Source organism: Aotus nancymaae, unplaced genomic scaffold (assembly GCF_030222135.1).
Source record: "Aotus nancymaae isolate 86718 unplaced genomic scaffold, 86718_ANA_hifiasm-v0.15.2.pri h1tg000059l, whole genome shotgun sequence".
Lineage (NCBI taxonomy): Eukaryota > Metazoa > Chordata > Mammalia > Primates > Aotidae > Aotus > Aotus nancymaae.
This window is the reverse complement of record NW_026988473.1, coordinates 70968225-70988572: the sequence shown is the minus strand read 5'-3', so window position 1 is coordinate 70988572 and position 20348 is coordinate 70968225. Positions and strand designations below refer to the sequence as shown.

Here is a 20348-nt window from a genome sequence, read left to right as displayed (position 1 = left end):
TAGTCTGTGAGCTAAAGAAAGAAGTGTGAACTGCACTTGGCCCTGACGACCCTGATGTTGACCAGATGGTACATGTGTCTGTGGTTATTACTGGGATTTTCAGGTCGGCTACAACAAAAGATAAAACCCAATACATTATTTCATGTAAAACGCATTCGTAGGAGGGACAGATGGGAAAAAAAAGGAGAAAATAAAAGGAAATAGGAAATTCCAGAGTCAAGTGATGTTATGGGGTTGTAAGAAGGGAAGAAATTAGTTGTTCTGGATTTAAAGGCCTCACATAGAGAGAAACATCTCTTTCCATATCTATGCAATTACCTTCCACATCATCCTGCCTAAGAAATACAGAGCATACAAAAAAATCACTGTACCTGGAAATGTTTACTCCGTTGTTATCACTGTTATGATCTCTCCAGAGCCCCTCACTTGAACGGCTGGCATAAGAGGGTGCAATGAAGTCCAAGCAGAATAGTTAGCATAAAGTAACACCAGCAAGCAGAGAATGGACAAGGTGGGGGGCAGGGAGGCAGCAAGAGAGAGACAGAGAGAGAGAGAGAGAGAGAGAGAGAGAGAGCGAGCCCACATAAAACAGCAACAGAATCATTTCCAAAGATCAGATATAAATTCTTTCCTCCAACCAAAAGTCACTCATTTTTCTCTGTGTGTAAAACCACACGCATTCTTATTCACCATAGCTGTAAGATTAAGGCCATTCACTCACTACCCTGCTGCAGTCCTAGAACACAAGCTACATCATGGCCAAGTTACTGCCCCCTTCCGCTTCTAGAAGTCACACACCAGAGTCATTTTCATTTCTTTGTAGTTACCCATTTTGAAACTACAGGGCTATTACAAAGGCACCTGAGGCTACTACTTTAAACAGAAACACAGTACCACACAGTCCTGGAATCCCAGACAGCACCCCAGTCTCAGGGTCATCTACGTCCTTGATACTCCTTTCTTTGTTAATTCCTCGCCAAATCGAAATGATAGAGCTGGCAGCAACGGTGGCTTTAGCACCAACAGTAAAGGGCTTGAGGCAACTGTAAACATCGCCTTCACAATGAAGGTAACCTTATTACTCATCACATTCAAAGCGTAGCCCTAAAGAAAATATTCATTTGTTATTCCTTTTCTTGTATTTTTTCTTGGCCACTGTTTTCAGCTGAGCGAAGTAAATAAATCCTCTATGTGAACATGATTACTGGGGGAGAAGCAGCAATATGTCAAGGTGTTAGGAGAGAGAATGTCTATATCTTAGCAAGGAATGTATACTTTTGCCTTTGGGAAACAAAGGGCAACGCTGTTGCTGTGTCAAACAACTTATTACTCATGCAAATAAAAATATGGCTAGGTACGGTGGCTCACAACTGGAATCCCAGAGTCTTAGGAGGCCAAGCAAAGAGGATTGCTTGAGGCCAGGAGTTCGAGACCAGCCTGGACAACATAGCAACGACTTGTTTCTACAAAAAAAATTTTAAAAATTAGCCAGGCATGGGGACACATGCCTGTTGTCCCCGCTATTAGAGACTGAGGGGAAAGGACCGCCTGAGCCAAGGAATTTGAGGTTTCAGTGAGCTATGATTGTACCACTGTACTCCAACCTGGGCAACAGAGTGAGATCCCCTCTCAAAAAATAAAAAATAAATCACATGGAGAATCTCTGAGCTAATGATTTCTCTGCTCCAAAACCAACACTTGGGCCATTGTTCCAGTGGTCAGTTCCCTTCAGCCCCCAAGAAGCTTCCTAATTAGCATCAAGGGAGAGGCTGTGACACAGGCAAGTGGACAAAGCTCATTGAGAGTAAAAGACATTGATTTTCATTATCTGTCAAATGTAGAGCACGTAGCAGCTCAGAGATACGATAAAATACAAGCAGGAAACAATTCCATCAGCATTAACAACTAAATAACATGTTAGCCCAGATAAAATCTACAAGGAGATGAACACTTGAGCACAGCAAGAAAATAGTGTGTGACATTTGCTCAATTTGGATTCCATCAAAAAAACCACATGTCCATTCTAATAAGAGTTCATTATAAAATCTGAGAGCAAAAAATAAAAAGATAAAATTCTAAATTAAATAACAACTGATTAAACAACAAATGAAGGCAAAAAATAAACTAGATATCAACTGAGTGATGACTACATTTATACTTCAAAAAAAAAGTTACAGAAGCAAATGCAGAATTTATGGGACAATATAACTGAACCAAAGATGTTACTTCAAAAATGAGTAATAAAATGGACGCTGGAATTATCTAATGAAAAACTGTTAAGAATTGAATAGATCTAAGACAATCTGTCATCTTGCAAACTCAATCTTCACTCAGTTGGTACTAGTTCTAGGGTTTTATTAATACAGAAAATAGCAATGAAATGACCATAATAATACTGCCCCAAATGCACTGTTTTTCAATCTCAATCTACATAAAAATGTCAGAAAGACTAAGGGGACATACTATAATTTACTGTAATCAGTTCCAGTGAAAACTTACTATTTCTTCAGGATATAAATAAACTAAAAAACATGTTTTGGAATGCAGGATCTATTTAACTTTATTTATAATGCCAAAAAGTCATCAATCAATACCTGATTAGTTAGAGGTAGAAAGGTAATCATTATGATTGTCTTCAAAAACACAAAGTGTCTTTGTGTTTGCTCAAACAACTACACTTCGCAGTCTATCCCAGTGAAATCAAACTGGACTTGTCAACCCACCACTGCAAACTGCTTAACTATTCACTCAAGCTATACATTCATCATTGTATTCTGCTTCACGATAGTTATTTCATTTTACATTTTATATAAAATTTTAAAAATGACTGCAATTTATAAAAAATGAAAAAGTAAATTGTAGATATACACCTTTTAACCAGCAACATTTTACTAAACAATCTCAGTAAATTTTGTAATTCATCTTTTAATATCACAGTCTTTTAATGTCAATGAAAACAATAATTTATGAATTAAAACATTTTTTAACCTGACAGGAAAATATATAAACATAATTTCTGGATTGAGAAAATGAGGTGCAGTTAGCAGTGCTTTCTCAGTGCTTTAATACTTCATTTTAAACAGTAAACAAAGTACCAATCATCATTTTGATTCCAGTGAATAAAAAGTGAAGATTAAATTTATTAATCAGTTTTGAAGTCTGAAACCAAAATGATCCTTTAACAGCATTGTCAAATGAACAGGTCAATTCTAAAAAGCTAATCATAATGCCAAATTTTGACCAAATTATAAAGTGGTTCTGTTACCATGGTACCAGAGTCTGTCTTTATGTTGGGTTTCTATTTGCCATAACAACCAAGGATTGAATTACATTTAAACAGAAGTATACAAGACTTGATGAAATTGAATATGGGGGATTCAGCATTTTAAAATTCTGGGTTATATAATTCCTTTTGCAACACAAGTTCTGCATAATTTACAATGGCGTAAAAACTTTTTAGCAACAAAATTATATTTTAAAAATACCATCATCCCTACATGTTACGTTAACTATAGACGACGTCAGTCTTTTATTAACATAGAAAAGTATAACTTTTCCTTGAAAACTGTAAATAGTGACCATATTTCAATCACAGCTGTCCTGAATTTCTCATTATCAGCAGAACCTCTTTGTGCTAACAGTAAAAATGGTGACAATGATTTTCAAAAAGAAGGCTGGAGAACTGGAATCCAATTAGTGACAAAATGGACTTTTTAAACAACCACTGGATTTTTATATTGTTTTCAGGTGCAAAACATCTATTACATGAGCTAAACAGCTGAGAGGACACAAACTGCCAACTTGGCAAGATGACTTTCTTCCATAGGATTTTGATCCCTTCTAATACAACAATGGCATATAAACTGAGCTATGAAGAATTATGTCCATATAAATGAAAACAAACATAATAAACCTATAGGAACTTTAAAAGTTTTGTTTTTAAATATTCAAGTGTAATACTCCTGTAAAAGATTAAAACATACATTTCAACTCTATCAGATGTGTCCATTTCCATTTGCCCCTAAATTGCTATCAGTACATAGGTTCACTGGGCAGCCAAATAGCCCAACTAACTGGTCACGAAGAGAGATGATGTTATTAGTTTAAAAACGAGCATGGATACCACGACATTTATCCAAATGGTATGAGACCCATCTTTGTATCCCTGAAGTAAGAATGGCCACTTCTCCAATAAAATTGCTCCACACGAAAGCAGCACTGTCCATGGAGAGTTACTTCAAATCTATAACATTCCACTACTACAGATACCAATTCAAACATTAAAAAAAATACAGACCAAATCCATGTACCCGTGATCCTTTGTAAATCCTAAAATGTAGAAATAATCCTAGTTTTAATCAAGAATTATATCGGAATGAACTAAAGACATCTTTTAAAGTAATTTTAAGTGTACTCTTGTTATTACACTTCTACATAGATTATATAATATTGCTTGTGGACATAATTTGATCAATAATATATCATAATGTCAATCACTACAGTGATCCAGAATCTTATTCTAGCTATGGAGGAAGCTTAATTATTAAGCAACACCTTCCTAAAAAGCTTCTGAATTTCTGATTCATAAGGAAAACAAAACAAAGGAAAAGAGTATCTCTCATTGAAATAACACTGAGGTTCGAGCTTGGGCCCCCTTCTTTGTGTTCAACATAATTAACTCTCCAGGATAATTATGAAACATTTAGTCACATTAATAAATTACAATCATCTTCAAGAAAACTCTGTGGGCAACTCTGGTGTTACAGTTGTGTATCTTGGATCCAACCTGGGAATGAAATCCTGAAAGTGTTTAGATGCATCAGTACCAAAAACATCAAGGACTTTTCGGTTCATGACAGCAAATCTATAAAACAGAGAATACAGTAAACAAATGTTAATATAGTTTATAAAATAAAATAATTCACTTTAGTTGACTTATCTTTTGTGGGATGGGAAAGACTAACATGGCAAAGATCTAAATTCAATGGCAGATTCAAGTCACATGAATGCTCTTCTTTGAGATAAACTGTCTCATATTTTATTTAAAGAGATAATCCCCAGATCTGAAACCGTAGATTACAATCATTATTTCAAACCCTTCTAGAGTTCTTTCCACTAAACTGTATCAAATAGAAAATTAGGTTCATTATGATTTTTACGATGAATGAATTCACAGGAAACTAAACAATGAATGAGCTAACATTACTGATGAGGCAAAAGCATTAAATGTAATTTCTCTCGTAATTGACATCTTAATGTCTCACAATCAAAAGAAAACACATTCAAATGTGCAAACATTTAATGACTAAAAGGCAAACTGCATGTAGGTTTTCAAATGTCTAACAGACACAACACAGTAAAAACATACCCTAATGTTATCCATTACCTAACCTAAGTTATGTAACATTTTTTAAAGACACAATTTAGCTAATGTACAGGATAGACCTTCTGTGTTTCTGTGCCTATTCACAAGAATTTTCTCTCTGGAGAAAACAGCTGAATGAAATTAGTTTTGAAATCACTGGCCAGCAGTTATCCCGAGAGCCTATAAATGTGACTTTTAGTACATTTCCAAAGTTCCCTTCCAAAATAATCAACTAGTAAAACTCATTAATGTGCAAAAAACTAAGTGACAAAAAAATGATTTAACAATCATAATATAAAGGATCTACAGTGACATGGATAAGAGAGAAGATTCTGAAGCCAGACTGCCTGCTTTATATTCCAGCGCCTTCGTTTACTAACTGGGTGACTCTGGCAAGCCATCTAATCCCTCTGTGCATTTTAGTTTCCTCATATGTAAAACAGGGATAACAATAGTACCTAACTCATAGAGCTATTTTAAGGGTTCAATGCATATTTATGTATACATGTATACTGTACACATGCCTCTTAAAACCATATCTTGGACACTGTAAGCACTATACAAGTATTTGCTATTATTCTTAATAATGATAGTAATATGTGCAATTTACCCAGTGCTACTATAAGCATCTTAATTTTCCTACAATCACAGAATGTATGTATTATTGTTTCACCGTAGAGAGAAAAAAACTTAGGCTCAGGAGGGTAAATAATTTTCCACAGTAACACAGCTGAAGGTATCAGAACTGGAATCAAACTTAGGTCTGTCTGACTCCAAAGCTCATGCCTCTCAAAAAATTAGATGAAGATCAGGTAAGAAAACAAAACAAAGCAAAAATGATCTGTAAGGCAAAGGAAAGTATACTTACAACAAGCGGCAACACAATACGACTGTTTCCAAAATGGAAATCGGTTAATTACGTAGAGTCGATTTTTAATGAATCTGTTTAATATTTTTAACCAAAAAGAAATGGCCAATGATTGGAAAAGTTAGACTTAATATTTATGTAGCAACTAATTAGTAGTTGGCAAATCAACATGATATTAATCTAGACTATCTAAAATATCTACAATATTATAGGGAAGAGTATAGTCAGAATAATGCTCACTCAAAAAATACCCCATATTATTCTTTAAGTTGCTCATATTTGATTTATACATAAATACCTACTTTACCACTGAAAGAATATTCCCTCAAAAAGATAAAACCACTCATAATATTTTCAAGAAAACTGCTTAGTCACTTACTTGCCCTTGGTGAGTCTTAAAAGGAACTTCCAGTAAGAAGGTCTCAAGGTCTGTACTTCCATGACAGCCTACGATTATTCAATTTGAGAATTCTTTTAGTAAATACAAACATTATCAGCAGTCTTAGGCAATAGGATAGTTTTACCTCTATCTTTATTGCTCATTGTATTTTAAAACTGAAAGTGATGAAATACACAAAAGTATATTGATGCTTAAGTTGGTAACTATCAAGAATCTTTGTAAATATGCCTTCAAATAAAAATGTTGCTTTTGAAATAATAATTAAGTAAACAGTCATTATCAGGAAGCATTTACTGAGATATTTACATTTTATTAATTTTAATTAGTTTTTCAACCTGGTAGTATTTTGTAAGAAAGAGCAAATAAAAGTTTTCCCCCAAATTTTACAATAGCCCTAACACCATTAATGTCAATAATAATGGTTACAGAATTTAAAGAGATTGAACAATGCTTATATGAAACTAGTTCTCCCTAATCCTCATTATGAATAATATTGGAGAAATGCAATTATTTATATTTATGCCTATTATCAGCATATGCCTATTATCCTTTTTTTAATCAAAATGAAGGATAATTAAATTGGGGCATTCTTCCCAAGGGACTGAAATAATAATTTACTTATAAATTGTACTGTATTAAAACCTAAAAATTGGTGTACTCATAAAAAGGACCTAGCCCATTAAGTTAACATGTTTAAAGATTAGAAGCTTGTAAGGTATCTTGCTGAAGAAACCAAAAACACAAAAACAAAAGGAAGCTTAAAATGCAATACTGTAAACTGAAATGTTCCCAGAGTTTGTTTTTCCCCCATTTTATTAATGTACATCAGAAACAGGAATCACTCAATTTCTCATTTGAAAAAGCTATACTTACTGCCTGGAAGCAAATTGCCGTAGAGATGGAATAGATGATAGTATCTGCATGAGGAAAATAGGGAACCTTCCCTGCTTCAATGCCTTTGAAATACATTGTCTGCACAACAAGCATAGAGAGTTATAAAAACTTCAGCATTAAAAACAGTTGAGCATTGTGCTCCCTGCCTACAACTATGTTTTCTGCCTTTCTGAATCCTAATACTCCCTTCAGAGCTCAAACCATGTCACATTTTTCATAATGATAAGGGTTAACCCTTCCCTTTCCCTCATTGTTTTGCTCCAAATCCCAATTGCAAGTAGTAATACTTTTCTGTAAATTAAATAGCATTTTATTTCCGCTTTTTAAATGTCATTTATATGTGTTCATGTACTCCTTTCTCTGTTAGACCTGTTCATCCTTCATTAATTTATTCAGTACAGATTTAATGGTGTCAACTACATGCTGGGCACTATTCTTCACAAAATAAAGAACATAAACAGGATGAGAACTAAAAGGAAGTCACTGGCAGGTGGCAACAACCTTCTCTTCTTCAACTTTGCATGGTCTTCAATACCTACCCTAGACCATGGCATTAAAATCTTTGCTAAGTAAATCTGGCTCTTTTTAAATTGTATCCCAACTGAGTTGCCATAAAAAGAATCCTCATGATCTATATAAGCTGCCATAACCAAAGAGCAAACAAAGGAAATGATGGGGTGAATATTTTACATACAAATCAACTCAAAAGTATACACTAAGGAGTAAATGTACATAATGTATATGAGAGTGGGATTTATGAGAATTTTAAGGAATATACTGAGTTATAATCTATTTTGGAAACAAGATAAACAATTATACATTGGCCATTATTTTGAAAAAATATAACAGTATATTGCAAGATACAGATATATTGTGCAGATATATTCATGTTGAAGAAAATTTAATTCAGATGTGGTAGAACTGCATCACAGAAATGTTAAGTGAAACAGCTATTTCCCAATAGAATAACTGTGTTTCTAATTATTTATTATAAAATTTAATACACCAGATTCTAAATTAATGAAGGATAGAAACCATATCCTATGCTTCTATAATCTTTCCAGTACCTAGCACAGTAATGAGAACATAATATATACTAAGTAAATATATGCATTTGACTCATAGATTCCAAGAAAACAATGGCCTATATAGCTGAATTTTATATCATTTTCACTGGACAGCGATAGAGCATTTTAATATAAAATTAACTTCAATAAGAAAAATGATTGTCTATTACAATAGAGCAATGAATTCCTTAAAAGGACATAGCAAGCTCAAATTTCTAATATTCCTATTTAAAAAAAAAAAACAGTCTGCATCAGCACAGTTTATATGCCAATTTTTTTTGCCAGGATCAGATATGGCCTGATGACACAAGAAACAGAGAGATACCATTGCTTGCCTTAAAAAACTCTGGCCACTTAGATGTAAAACCCTTTTTTTTTGAGACAGAGTCTCACTCCATCACCCAGGCTGGAGTTCAGTGGCGCAATCTCGGCTCACTGCAACCTCTGCCCCTCTGGTTCAAGAGATTCTCCTGCCTCAGGCTCCTGAGTAGCTGGGATTATTACAGGCACATGCCACCACACCAGGCTAATTTTTGTATTTTTAGTAGAGATGGGGTTTCACCATGTCGGTCAGGCTGGTCTCAAACTCCTGACCTTGTGATCTGCCCACTTTGGCCTGCTGGGATTACAGGCGTGAGCCACTGCGCCTGGCCTGTAAAACACCTTTAATAAACTAGATCTCAATATTGGTTTCTTCTGTGTTAAAGAATATATTTTGCCACGTAAGGATTATTTTCTTTCTCTCACTTCCCTTTCCTCTCCATTAGCAAGTCTTGTCAACTCTACTCCTAAACATACACCAAACCTGTGTAGTTTTCTCACCTCTACTGCTACCATCCTGGTGCAAGCCACCATCTCCTGACAGAAACTAACTGTTCTCTCAGCTTCGGTCCTGCCTCCCTCTATATAATGGCTAGAATGTTCTTCTTAAAATGTGAATTAAATCCTGTCATTTCCATGCTTACAACTCTTCAGTGGTTTCCAGTGCACTGAGAAAAAAAAAATTCTTTACCCTAGCTTTTAAAATCCTACATGATCTGGCTCCTGCTTGTCTTCCTGATTTCATGATGCATACATTCTCTCACTCTCTCTCTCACTAGCTCTCTTTCTATCACACACACACATTTGGGTAAAGCAAGTAATTAAACAAGTTAAATAAAATGTATACTCTTAACTTTGAATCAGAAATGTCAATATGCTCCAAATGTATTTTCTGTCTCTCTAAAAAGAAAGGGGAGGGAGATTCCCTAGTGGCGTTCACTGGGAAAGCAAGAATCAATAACTAGCCTGGGAGCAAATAACCTCTAGCACCTGGACTGAAATCTTAAAATGCCATTTTCCACTAAAACAAACTACTAGTCATTACAGAGAAGACTGATTCTATGTCTGAGGCAGAAATGTCCCAGATGAGCCCGGAATATATTGTTTTATAGTAAGAAAGCTATCAAAGATAATGGTGTTATGTTAAAACAAACAGGAGTCAACTTAAGGAAGCGCTCATGGACAAAGATGGGAACAATCTGAGTATAATAATCGCAATGCATTAAAATAAATCAAATATGTTAAATTTAAATTTTTTAATACTTTAAAAATAAAGACTCATAGGTCAACTTCGCAGGATGCTAAGGTACTATAACTCATTTTAAACACTGGTAATTAAAATGAAGCAATCAAACATTTTATTTTGACTTTCTGGAACAACATATTTCAGAGTAACCAAATAGCTGAAAAGGAAAAACGCTTTTAGAATAATTTCAGCTAATAAACACAGAATAAACAACAATAGTATTTTCATCATTTTTCAACCCTTAATGAGATAATGAATCCCAGGGATAATCATTAACAGCTGCTCAAACCACTAGCTCAAAGGCTACTGGGGAACCTTAGGTTGGCTCTATCAACACCTAAGCCCAATGATCAATCTTAGGATTACAGAAAGACAACCAGACATTTTTGTGCTTCGTCATGTGATGCAATTGGAAGTTCACATACACAGTAAATGTGAAGTCTGTCTGTTACCTCCCCAAAAAACTTAAACCTGAATTTGCTTAGGCCTCAAGATCTAGTTAACAATTTAAGAAATTCATGATTTAAAGAAACATGATTAATAACAACAGTGAGGATGCAATCAGCAAAATCCAGAATTTGGAAAATTCCATGAACTCATGACCTATATCTTCAACAAATAACTGTCAAGGAGGAAGAAGAAGAAAGGAGGGGGAGGGGGAGGGGGAGGGGGAGGGGGAGGAAAAGTCATAGCAGCAGCAGCAGCAGCAGTAGTAGGGGGATAACTATTATAAACTAAAAGAAACTTTGTTTAGAACTTGATTAAAATAAAGTGATTGCAAAAAGATTATAAGATAATCAATGAATTGGATATATTATATTACTATGGAATTACTGGGACGGTTTTAATGTATGATAATGATACTGTGGTTAAATTTTGGTGGTATTGTTGATTTGTTTGTTTTTAAGAATCCTTTAGTCATTATTCTTTAAGGAGTCTTTATGCTGAGTTTTTTAAAGGATTAAATGACATAATGTCCAGGATTTGCTTTAAAATAACTCAGTACCTGTGGGGTTAAGGAGTATAGATGGAAGGAGGCTGGCCAAATGCTGATAACTGCTGAAGCTGCATGATGGGTGCATGAGAATTAATTACACTGTTCTTTCTACGCGTAATGTATATTTGAAAATAGACACAAAGAAAGAAAAACAGGGGAATTGACTTTAGAAATACTTCTAGAGGATTAAATTTTATGTTTGCCATTGGGATATATATTTGCTGCTAAAACAGCAGTTAAAATCATTATATTCTTTGGAACTGTTCATGCATGAAAATTTCACTTACCTCCACCAATTTGGATGCTAAATACATGGATATTGTTGTGCTTTTATAAAACATCATTGATATACCTGCCAAAAATCCTGAAACAAGAAATAAGAAATTACTGATCAGATCGCAAAGTATTTCTTTATTATTATGTCATCAGAAATATTAATTCACTTACATAGAAAGAATCAGCACTACCTCTTGTTACAACACAATCAAGGACAGTACTAACAGATGATGTTAAAATGGGGTGAGTTATTATTGCATATTTTTAAATTTTAAAAATTGATCTTCAGAGTTAGAAATAAACAGTTCTGATTTATGTATAACAAGAACTTTTACATTTATATTTGAACTTTAAAAAAAGGAGTGGTCTTACAAAATACAATTTTTAAAAAATAACTTTTCAAAGGCTCTTGGTTATTTCTGATTTTAAGCAGAAATATTTATTCATCTATTCTTCTAATATTAAATAGCTCCAATTAATTTATAGGGCTATCACAATACTTCTTTCCATAGCACGGCTTTCATTCTATAAATAGTAAACCAAGGCAGGGAGAAGAGGGGAGGTGTCACATACAAATAACTAAGATTATTCCTAATAAATACCCGATACGTTATCTATTTAATTTAATACATATATTGCACTTATAGAAAATAATAGAGTTTTAAATAAAATGATTAAGTTCCCTTAAAAAGTTATTATGAAAATATATGTCATTTTTCAGTGGTAAAAATAGAATTTTCAATGAAATCTACCTAAACTTCATTAATCACTTATATGGTATTATAAGGCTTTACATTCTTTTGTGACACATTCACTAGATGTCTTTTGTGATACATTCGCTAGGATTTATGGTCTATGGCATGACAGATACCTAAGTTATTATATTGCCAACTCAAAACACCATATGGCAACAGTGCCTTGATATGTTAAACATCACAAAGTATTTGCACAAGTGCCTCAACTGGGATTCTATTACAATAGAGAAAGGAAGATTTATAGAAATTGGATGAATTGGATGATATTTCTGATTCATTCCTACCACTGGTTAATACAATAAAAATCATTCATTTTTTTATTATTGCTTTACCAGCTATAATAGCATGTAGTTCATCATCTAAGTTTCTGATCCAGCGCAGGAAACAACTAGTACCCTAGTTAAGGAGAAAATACAATGACTTCAGTTATTTTATTTGTAGAAAAATAGCACAATACAAAAAAAAAACTATAATGAATAAATTCATCAAATTACCTTGCAGGCCAATTAGTGATCTTATCTAAATAAAACTGAATACATGACTGGAAAAATTATGAACAATAGTATTTTATACAGTTGTTACTCTGTAGAGACTCTATTAAGAAATTACACATAATATTTTCATTGCATTGATTTTTCAAAGCAAATCTATAATTCCACTTTTGCCCAGCTATCGAATGCTGGGAAAAGCATCCCATTTTAACAAGAACAAAAAGCTGACTACACTACAAATCTGGCAGAGAAAATATTTCTCAAAACTGAAGGTGAAACAGACTTTTTCCAGATATGAGAAAATCCATCAACAGCAGATCTGAGCTCACAGAAATTTTAAACGTAGAAGGAATATGACACCAGACAAAAACTTATAAAATTTATAACTATAAAGAGAAATGCAGAGTTCTGGAAATAGAAAAGTGAAAGTAAATTCAGAAGACATATTTTTCTTATCTTTACTTAAACTAAAAGTGAATTAGCTATCTAAAACAGGGGTCAGCAAACTATGGCTCACTAGCCAAATCTGGCCTGCCACCTGTTTTTATATGGCTCAGGAGCTAATAATAATTTTTACAGTCCTAAATAAATAAAAAATAAATCAAAAGAATAAGAACATTTAGTGATGTAATAATTATATAAAGTTCTAACTTTAGTGTGATAAAGTTTTACTGAAATGCAGCCACACTCATTCATTTATATATTGTCTATAGCTGCTTTCACACTGTAACAGAAGAGCTGGGTAGTTATGACAGAGACCACATGGTCACAAAGCCTAAAATAGTCATGATCTGGCTCTTCACAGAAAAAGTGTGTTGACCCCGATCTAAAACAAAAATAGCAACAATATATCGTGGAGTGTATAACATACATAAAGATAACTAATAAATGTTAAATCCTATAACAAAGGATGGGAAGGAGAAATTGGAAGCATACTGTTGTAAGGTCTTATACTATATGTGAAGTAGTACAACATTACTTGAAGATTGGCCAATACATTAAAAATGTATATTATAAAATGTTAAGGAAATCACGAAATTAGAACAAGTATAAATAATAAAGCAATAGTGAAGATAGAAATGGAGTCATAGTAAAATTCATGATCAAACCAAAAGGCCGAAGAAAAAAAGGAGGAAGAAAAAAAAAAAGGAACAAATACAAAACAACTAGCATAAAAGTAGGTTTAAACTCAGCCACATCATAAGTATAATACATTATAGGTAAACAGTAAAAACATGCCAATTAAAAGACAGAGATTATCAGATTCTATAAGAAAGAAAGGGCCAACTACATGCAGCCTAAAAGAATCCAGTTTTTCCAATGAAAACAGAAAAATTAAAGTAAAAGAACAGAAACATTATGACATCAAATGCTAATCAAAAAAAATTTTAAGTAGCTATATTAATATTAAACATAGACTATAAAACAAGGAATATTAACAGGGATAAAGAGGAAACTTACAGATTTTTTTAAAGGGGTCAGTTCATCAAGAAACAAAAAACAAGGTGTGTTTGCCTGCCCTTCTCTCAACATTCTTACAAAGATACTATGGCAAGGACAATTTGTTTCTGAAAAATCACATACAGTTTTAAACACACCACATGAATATTTTCTGAAATATTTTGACCCAGTAGTATTTTCCTTAGTTTAATACCATTTGTTTGTATTACCTACATAAATAGTAACAGAAATGAAAAATAAAAAAGCAAAATAAAACGCACTCTGAGATATGCTAGATGGTAGAGAATAACCAACCTGGGGCTAAAAATGTTGGAGATAATCCACATCTGAACAGTTAAGAGTTTATGTGAAGAATAAATACAAACACTATAACATGAGACATTTTTAAAAATGTGAATATAAACATGCAACTACCAACAATCTGCCCTTAACTCTTGTATATTCAAATGTTAGTAATGCTTCCTAGTCAAGCTATATCGAACATGTTTTTAATATTAGTAATATTTCATAACAAGTGATTCATTATCTACAGTTTATGACCCCTCCTTTCCATTTCAAAATACTTTATCCATACCTGCCTTTTATGAGTAAATTTTTACAGAAAATGACACTGACCATGTTACCCTAAATAACTCCAGAATTCAGTTTTCCCATCGATTTTCTTTGAGTTTAACAACAAAGAGTATGTATTTGTGTAGGTATATATATATATACATATATATACACAGAATATATATTCTTCTTTCAATATATTAAAATATATATAAAAAAGCTTAGTCAAAGAAATAAAGTATGAATAAAAATATATTTATAATTATTTTGTAGACAGAGGGAAGACAGATAAATCTCATTACAGGGTACACACTGTACACACAAAAAAATGCACACCCCTTTAATATCCCTAATTCATTAGTCAGACATATTGGAATACCTGCTGCATGTTCCTGCAAAATGAGACACAATCCCAGTGCTCAAAACACGTGTCTTTTATAGAGTAAAATTAAGGCAAAAGTGAGCAATTTGTGATTGTAGATTAAAAACAAAAACAGAAATCTGTTTTTTTCACAGTCGTACAGGCTGGGAGTTCAAAGATCAAGGTATGCTCAAGGATCCCCCCTCCTGAGTCCTCTCTCCATGGCTAGCAGATGGCCACCTTCTCCCTGTGTCCTCACATGGTCATTCCTCTGTGTGTGTCTGTGTTCTAATCTCCTCTTTTCTTTTTTATTTCAACCTTCATTTTAGATTCGGGGGATACATTTGTTACAGGGGTTCATTGTGTGGTGTTGAGGTTTGGGGTATGATTGATGCCTTTACCCAGGCACTAGTTCTTCAGTCCTGACCTTGCTCCATCCCTCCCTCCCTCCCTCCCTCCCTCCCTCCCTCCTCTAGTAAGCCCCAGTGATTTCTGTTGTCATCTTTATGTCCATGTGTTAGGTCAACTTTAATTAACACACTTTACCATTTAGAAACTATATTCAGACGCAGAATCTTTTAAACATTTAATAAGATATAATTTACATATTAGTGATTCCATCATACAAAAGCCAGTCTCTTAAAGTTGCAGAGTACTAGGTTAAAATTGATCTCTACATATATGTTTAGGTGTGGGCTTATATACGTGTAGGTACTTTTATAGGAACATACAGAATGGGGTAGAAGACTGTGAATTCTGGCTATGTGAGACAGTGTAGTAAGAAATGTGAGTGGGTGAAAGAAGGAATGTAAGTCATTACTCATGTAAGTTACAACAGCAAATCCTCACAGATTCTATCAAGTGTTGACTTCCGCTAGAGAGGTCTGAAATATGCTTACATTAATAACCAAGCAGTAAATATGATTAAAAAAACAAATAAACCAGGCACATTAATATCATTTTTGATGTTGGAAATATCAAAAAAATTCATATTTCCTGAGTGTCTATGTATTGAACGAGTCTGACAATGTTTAATACTATACATAAATGCAAACATGGCTATGCATTCGAGTATATTAAATAATATTTTAAAAGAAGAAATTTCTCCATCCTTACTTCCCAATATATTGTATATATTTGGTTATGTCAAAATATTTATAAATATTCCAGAAAGAAGCATTAAAAAATAAGTGAACTAAGGCCATCTCTCAATCTAACAATAGCCATGTTATTTATTTCCCATTTTTCTTTCCTCTTCTAAAAGCCTTACCTTGTATATACTAACAAAAGAGCCAAGAAAAGCTCCAAGCTGGAAGTTTTCTTTATTGTAGAAGAGAGAAATTAGCCGGGATGGCTGTGTAAACAGATGCCTAAATGCAGAGGGGATTCGGAGGCAGCACTGGATCAAGTACCCCACACTAAACATTCTGATGAAACCCTAGAGGAAATTGGGAGGAAAATCTGATTTATAAACAAATTTTGAAGTTTTTGATAGAATATGAATTTTACCATCTCAAAACAGAAACAAGACAAAACAAATTAAAGTCTCACAAGCACTGTCCAAGCTTGCCTATGCATCAAAATTCCATTTCTTGACATTTTGTTGACAATAACCAGGATTTTAAATTCCTAAACCACAAATGAGTTTTAGATACAAAAGCACTAACATTACAAAAGCTACTTAGTAAAACCAAATGCTCTTGAAAATTTTAACAGAAGACTGTTCTTAATGATTAGCATGAGTAGGGATTATTTTCACAGAAAAATATTTTCATTATTTGTTTGGACCTTTGGTGCTAACTTTTAAAATGGTCAGGTAAGAAGAACTTCCAGGGGGCGAGGGGTGCGGAATTATATCTAGGTTTTCATTCCTGTGCTCCACTATGTCAGGCTAAAACATCTCTAGAGAATAGTAGCTTTAAGGCATATTAAACTAAACTTGAAAAACCTAACCCACTACAAATCTATATTTGCTGTCAACATTTCTCTATATTTCCTTCAACTGTCCATAGTGCAAAAGAGATCTAGGGAGGGTGACTATTATTGGTCAATTTCATTTCCATATTTACAAAGATGAATTTTAGATGTATGAGACACTAAAAATTAAATATTAATATTGAGAGTGAAAAATTCCAATTAGCCCAAAACATTAACCCCAAAAAAAAATAGTATTTTCTATACAATCCAACCAATACATTGTTAATACTGGTGTCCCATCCTCCTCCACTCTACCCCGACTGGAATGGGAAAATATCTACTCTTAGCAGCGCATGCCCAAAAGTCAGGTTTGTATTTTCTGGACTGCAGTTTTCTTTTCTAAAAATAATTTAATTACTATGAGGAAACATTGGTTAATTTACCTGAAAATATCTAATACCTTATTAAAACATAATATCAAATTATCCAATTAATTACTGTGAATTCTCAAGCATTTGCTTACCTGAAATTGCCTAGTATTTGTTAAATGCATGAAACGGTCACACTTTTACGTTGCCATTGATAACTTTATAATGATAATCTAAGGATTTAGGGATTCGAATTACATTACAATCTTTTTCATGCTATTCTCAAGAGAACTATTCATCCACTCATTAATGTACTCAGGAAATATTTGCAAATGTTATGTGGCAAACATTACACTAGATGCTGGGGATAACAGAGAAGAGGAGGACACAGAGTCCTTGCCTTCATGGAGCTTTCATGCTCATTAGCGGAAAAGAAAATAACTAAGTAAACAAACATAAAAAATTATAATAAGTGTTATGAAGGAAGTAAGACACTAGGATAGACATAACAGGGCAATCTATACTAGATTAAATGTTAACGGCGACGTGTAAATGATGTGACATTTAAACAGACCCAAAAGAAGAGGCTAGCATGAGAAAAGCATTTCAGACAGCCCGGACAGAAAACATAAAGCCAATAAAGAGCTTGGCAGGTATAAGGAACCAAGAAAATGTTAGTGTGAATAAAGCACAGCATGTTGAGGGCAATGTCATTAACATGAGTATTTACTCAGGGATGTAATTTAACACATGGTTTAATTAAGCCTGTGAAATAATGAGGTGCACTGTCAAGAAATTTCACTACCAAGTTTATGGTGTAAATTCCTCACCCACAGGTCTCCAGATAGTTTTATATTCATGGTATAATACAGTATTCCAATTTATACATAAATTGCCAAGTTTACAGTACTGGTACACATTTGAAAGAATCACTAGTTTTTTTACTGCTTGGAAATTCTCACTAACTTTCTCAAATAATTTTTTTAATATCACTCCCCCTACTCCAAAGTTCTCAAATACCTCTGATTTAATCTAAATACTTCTATTAGTTCCCCATCTAAAGCTTTCCTTAGAACTACAATCATGTTCAGTTGGAAGAAATAATAAATCCAGGTACCAGCTGACTTGGACTGCCAGCAATGTTACTTTTTTTGTGGGGGCAGGGGGGACACTTTAAACTGAGGCAGGAAATCAAATTTGGAAAGAGTGTACCAGAAAGTATTGCACACTAAAAAAAACAAAACAAAACTCTACTGCTTTATCCTTGGTCATTTTGGGGAATTGTGAAGCTAAGTGTGGTCTGGGCAAATAGCACCGTCAACACTGGGCCACAGATGTTTACCCTCATGAGCAGTAATGTGGGACAGTTCCTCCTTCTAGAGTAACCATAAAAGGCTGACCTGCTCTTCTTGTTATCAACTAAGTAGAGACTAAAACTTGTAAGAAGAACATAAACTTTCTACAGCATTGAACTCTTAGAGCACCATTCAAAACTATGGAACTTGGCCCGACGTGGTGGTTCATGCCTGTAATCTTAGCACTTTGGGGGCCAAGGCAGGTGGATCACCTGAGATCAGGAGTTTAAGACTAGCCTGGCCAACCATGGTGAAACCTCATCTCTACTAACATACAAAAATTAGGCAGGTATGATGGCGGGTGCCTGTAATCCCAGCTACTTGGGAGGCTGAGATGGGAGAATTGTTTGAACCCAGGAGATGGTGGTTGCAGTGAGGAGAGATCGCGCCACTGCACTCCAGCTTGGGCAGCTGAGTGAGACTCTGCCTAAAATAAAAAAACTAAGGAACCTGCAGCAGGTGGTGCCACCTGTGGCACGCTAACTGCAAAGAAAATAACTTTCTTCTCAGAAGTGGTGGTGATGGGGGAAGGGGGAGGGACAGCACAACAGCATGGTGGGAGGGAGAGACATACTAGGACACAGATCCACTAGGGAGTCGGGAATTTACGCCAGTGGGCATAGCTAGCTCTCTTAATGTAGAGCGACTGTGGACATTCTCCAGTTTACCTCAATGTCTTAAAAAAAAAAAAGTAATAGCTTTACAAGTCCAAATCTAAATGCTGCTGTGCCACACTGGGCACAGTGTATACAGTGTATGTGTGTGAGTGCTGATCCAGCTAGCACACAGCGCAGTCTGGGGGCCTTGTTCTAGGATGTAGTTCTAATGAGGACACATTACAAAGTACAAATTTTAATGATTTTATGTTTCCTTGTTGTTGTTATCCCATCTTATCTTCTGTATCATAAGTTTTAAATAAGCCGATTTTTAAACAAGCTAATTTTTAAATTATTTAAGGATCTGGTAAGTGAATATTGAAAGCTAAATTGTCACTTATTGTCACAAATTTCTCACTCTTGAAGTCAAATTCAAAGAATGATAGCAATTATTGTCAACTTTTCCATTTACTTTTAAATAATTTCTAGATAAATAAGTTATTTCTATACCTATTCCCTACTGTTAATAAAGTTCATACTTTATTATACTTACTTTAATGCAATAAGAGATGCAATTATCTTCATAATGTTTGCAACATCTATGCCTTGGTCCATGTTTGCATCTGAAATTGAACCAAAAAAAAATTAAACTAATTATAATTAAAGTACATATATGCATATGTTTGTATATGTTTGTAGATCTGTTTAAAGCTTTCTAACCAAAAATAAAGAAAAAAGAAAAAGAAAAGAAAACATTACTCACTTGCTTCTAAATGTGTGTCACTTTTGGTGTTTTAGGACATACAGAAGCAAGAATAATAGATATTTTTGCTTTTTTTTATTTGCTGCTTACCATTTGACACATTGTATAAAATATCTGACTGCAGTCAAAATACTTGAATGTAGAATAGAGAAACCACACTCTTAAGTATTTGTGATTAAATATGAAAAAATGTATGTATTATGTATATACTCTGCCAAGTCTTTTGGAAACTTTAAATTGCTTATTATAGAGTAAAACGGTAATAAATCATCCATGAAGTCAGTACTTGAGCAAA

General features: G+C 33.9%; 1 protein-coding gene across 5 annotated transcripts in view; it reads right to left on the bottom strand.

Moving 5' to 3' along the window:
- Positions 1–1892: 1892 nt before the first annotated feature.
- Positions 1893–20348, bottom strand: part of TMEM135 (transmembrane protein 135) — a 305900-nt gene continuing 287444 nt past the window's right edge. For all 5 annotated transcript variants that reach the window (XM_064365385.1, XM_064365381.1, XM_064365383.1 and 2 more), the window contains 7 exons: positions 19844–19913; positions 16325–16492; positions 12522–12585; positions 11446–11522; positions 7507–7605; positions 6613–6680; positions 1893–4864 (listed from right to left, as the gene is read on the bottom strand). In XM_064365385.1, the coding sequence (XP_064221455.1) occupies positions 4732–4864; positions 6613–6680; positions 7507–7605; positions 11446–11522; positions 12522–12585; positions 16325–16492; positions 19844–19913 (679 nt within the window). In that variant the 3' untranslated portion in view covers positions 1893–4731. The remainder of the gene's footprint in view (positions 4865–6612; positions 6681–7506; positions 7606–11445; positions 11523–12521; positions 12586–16324; positions 16493–19843; positions 19914–20348) is intronic.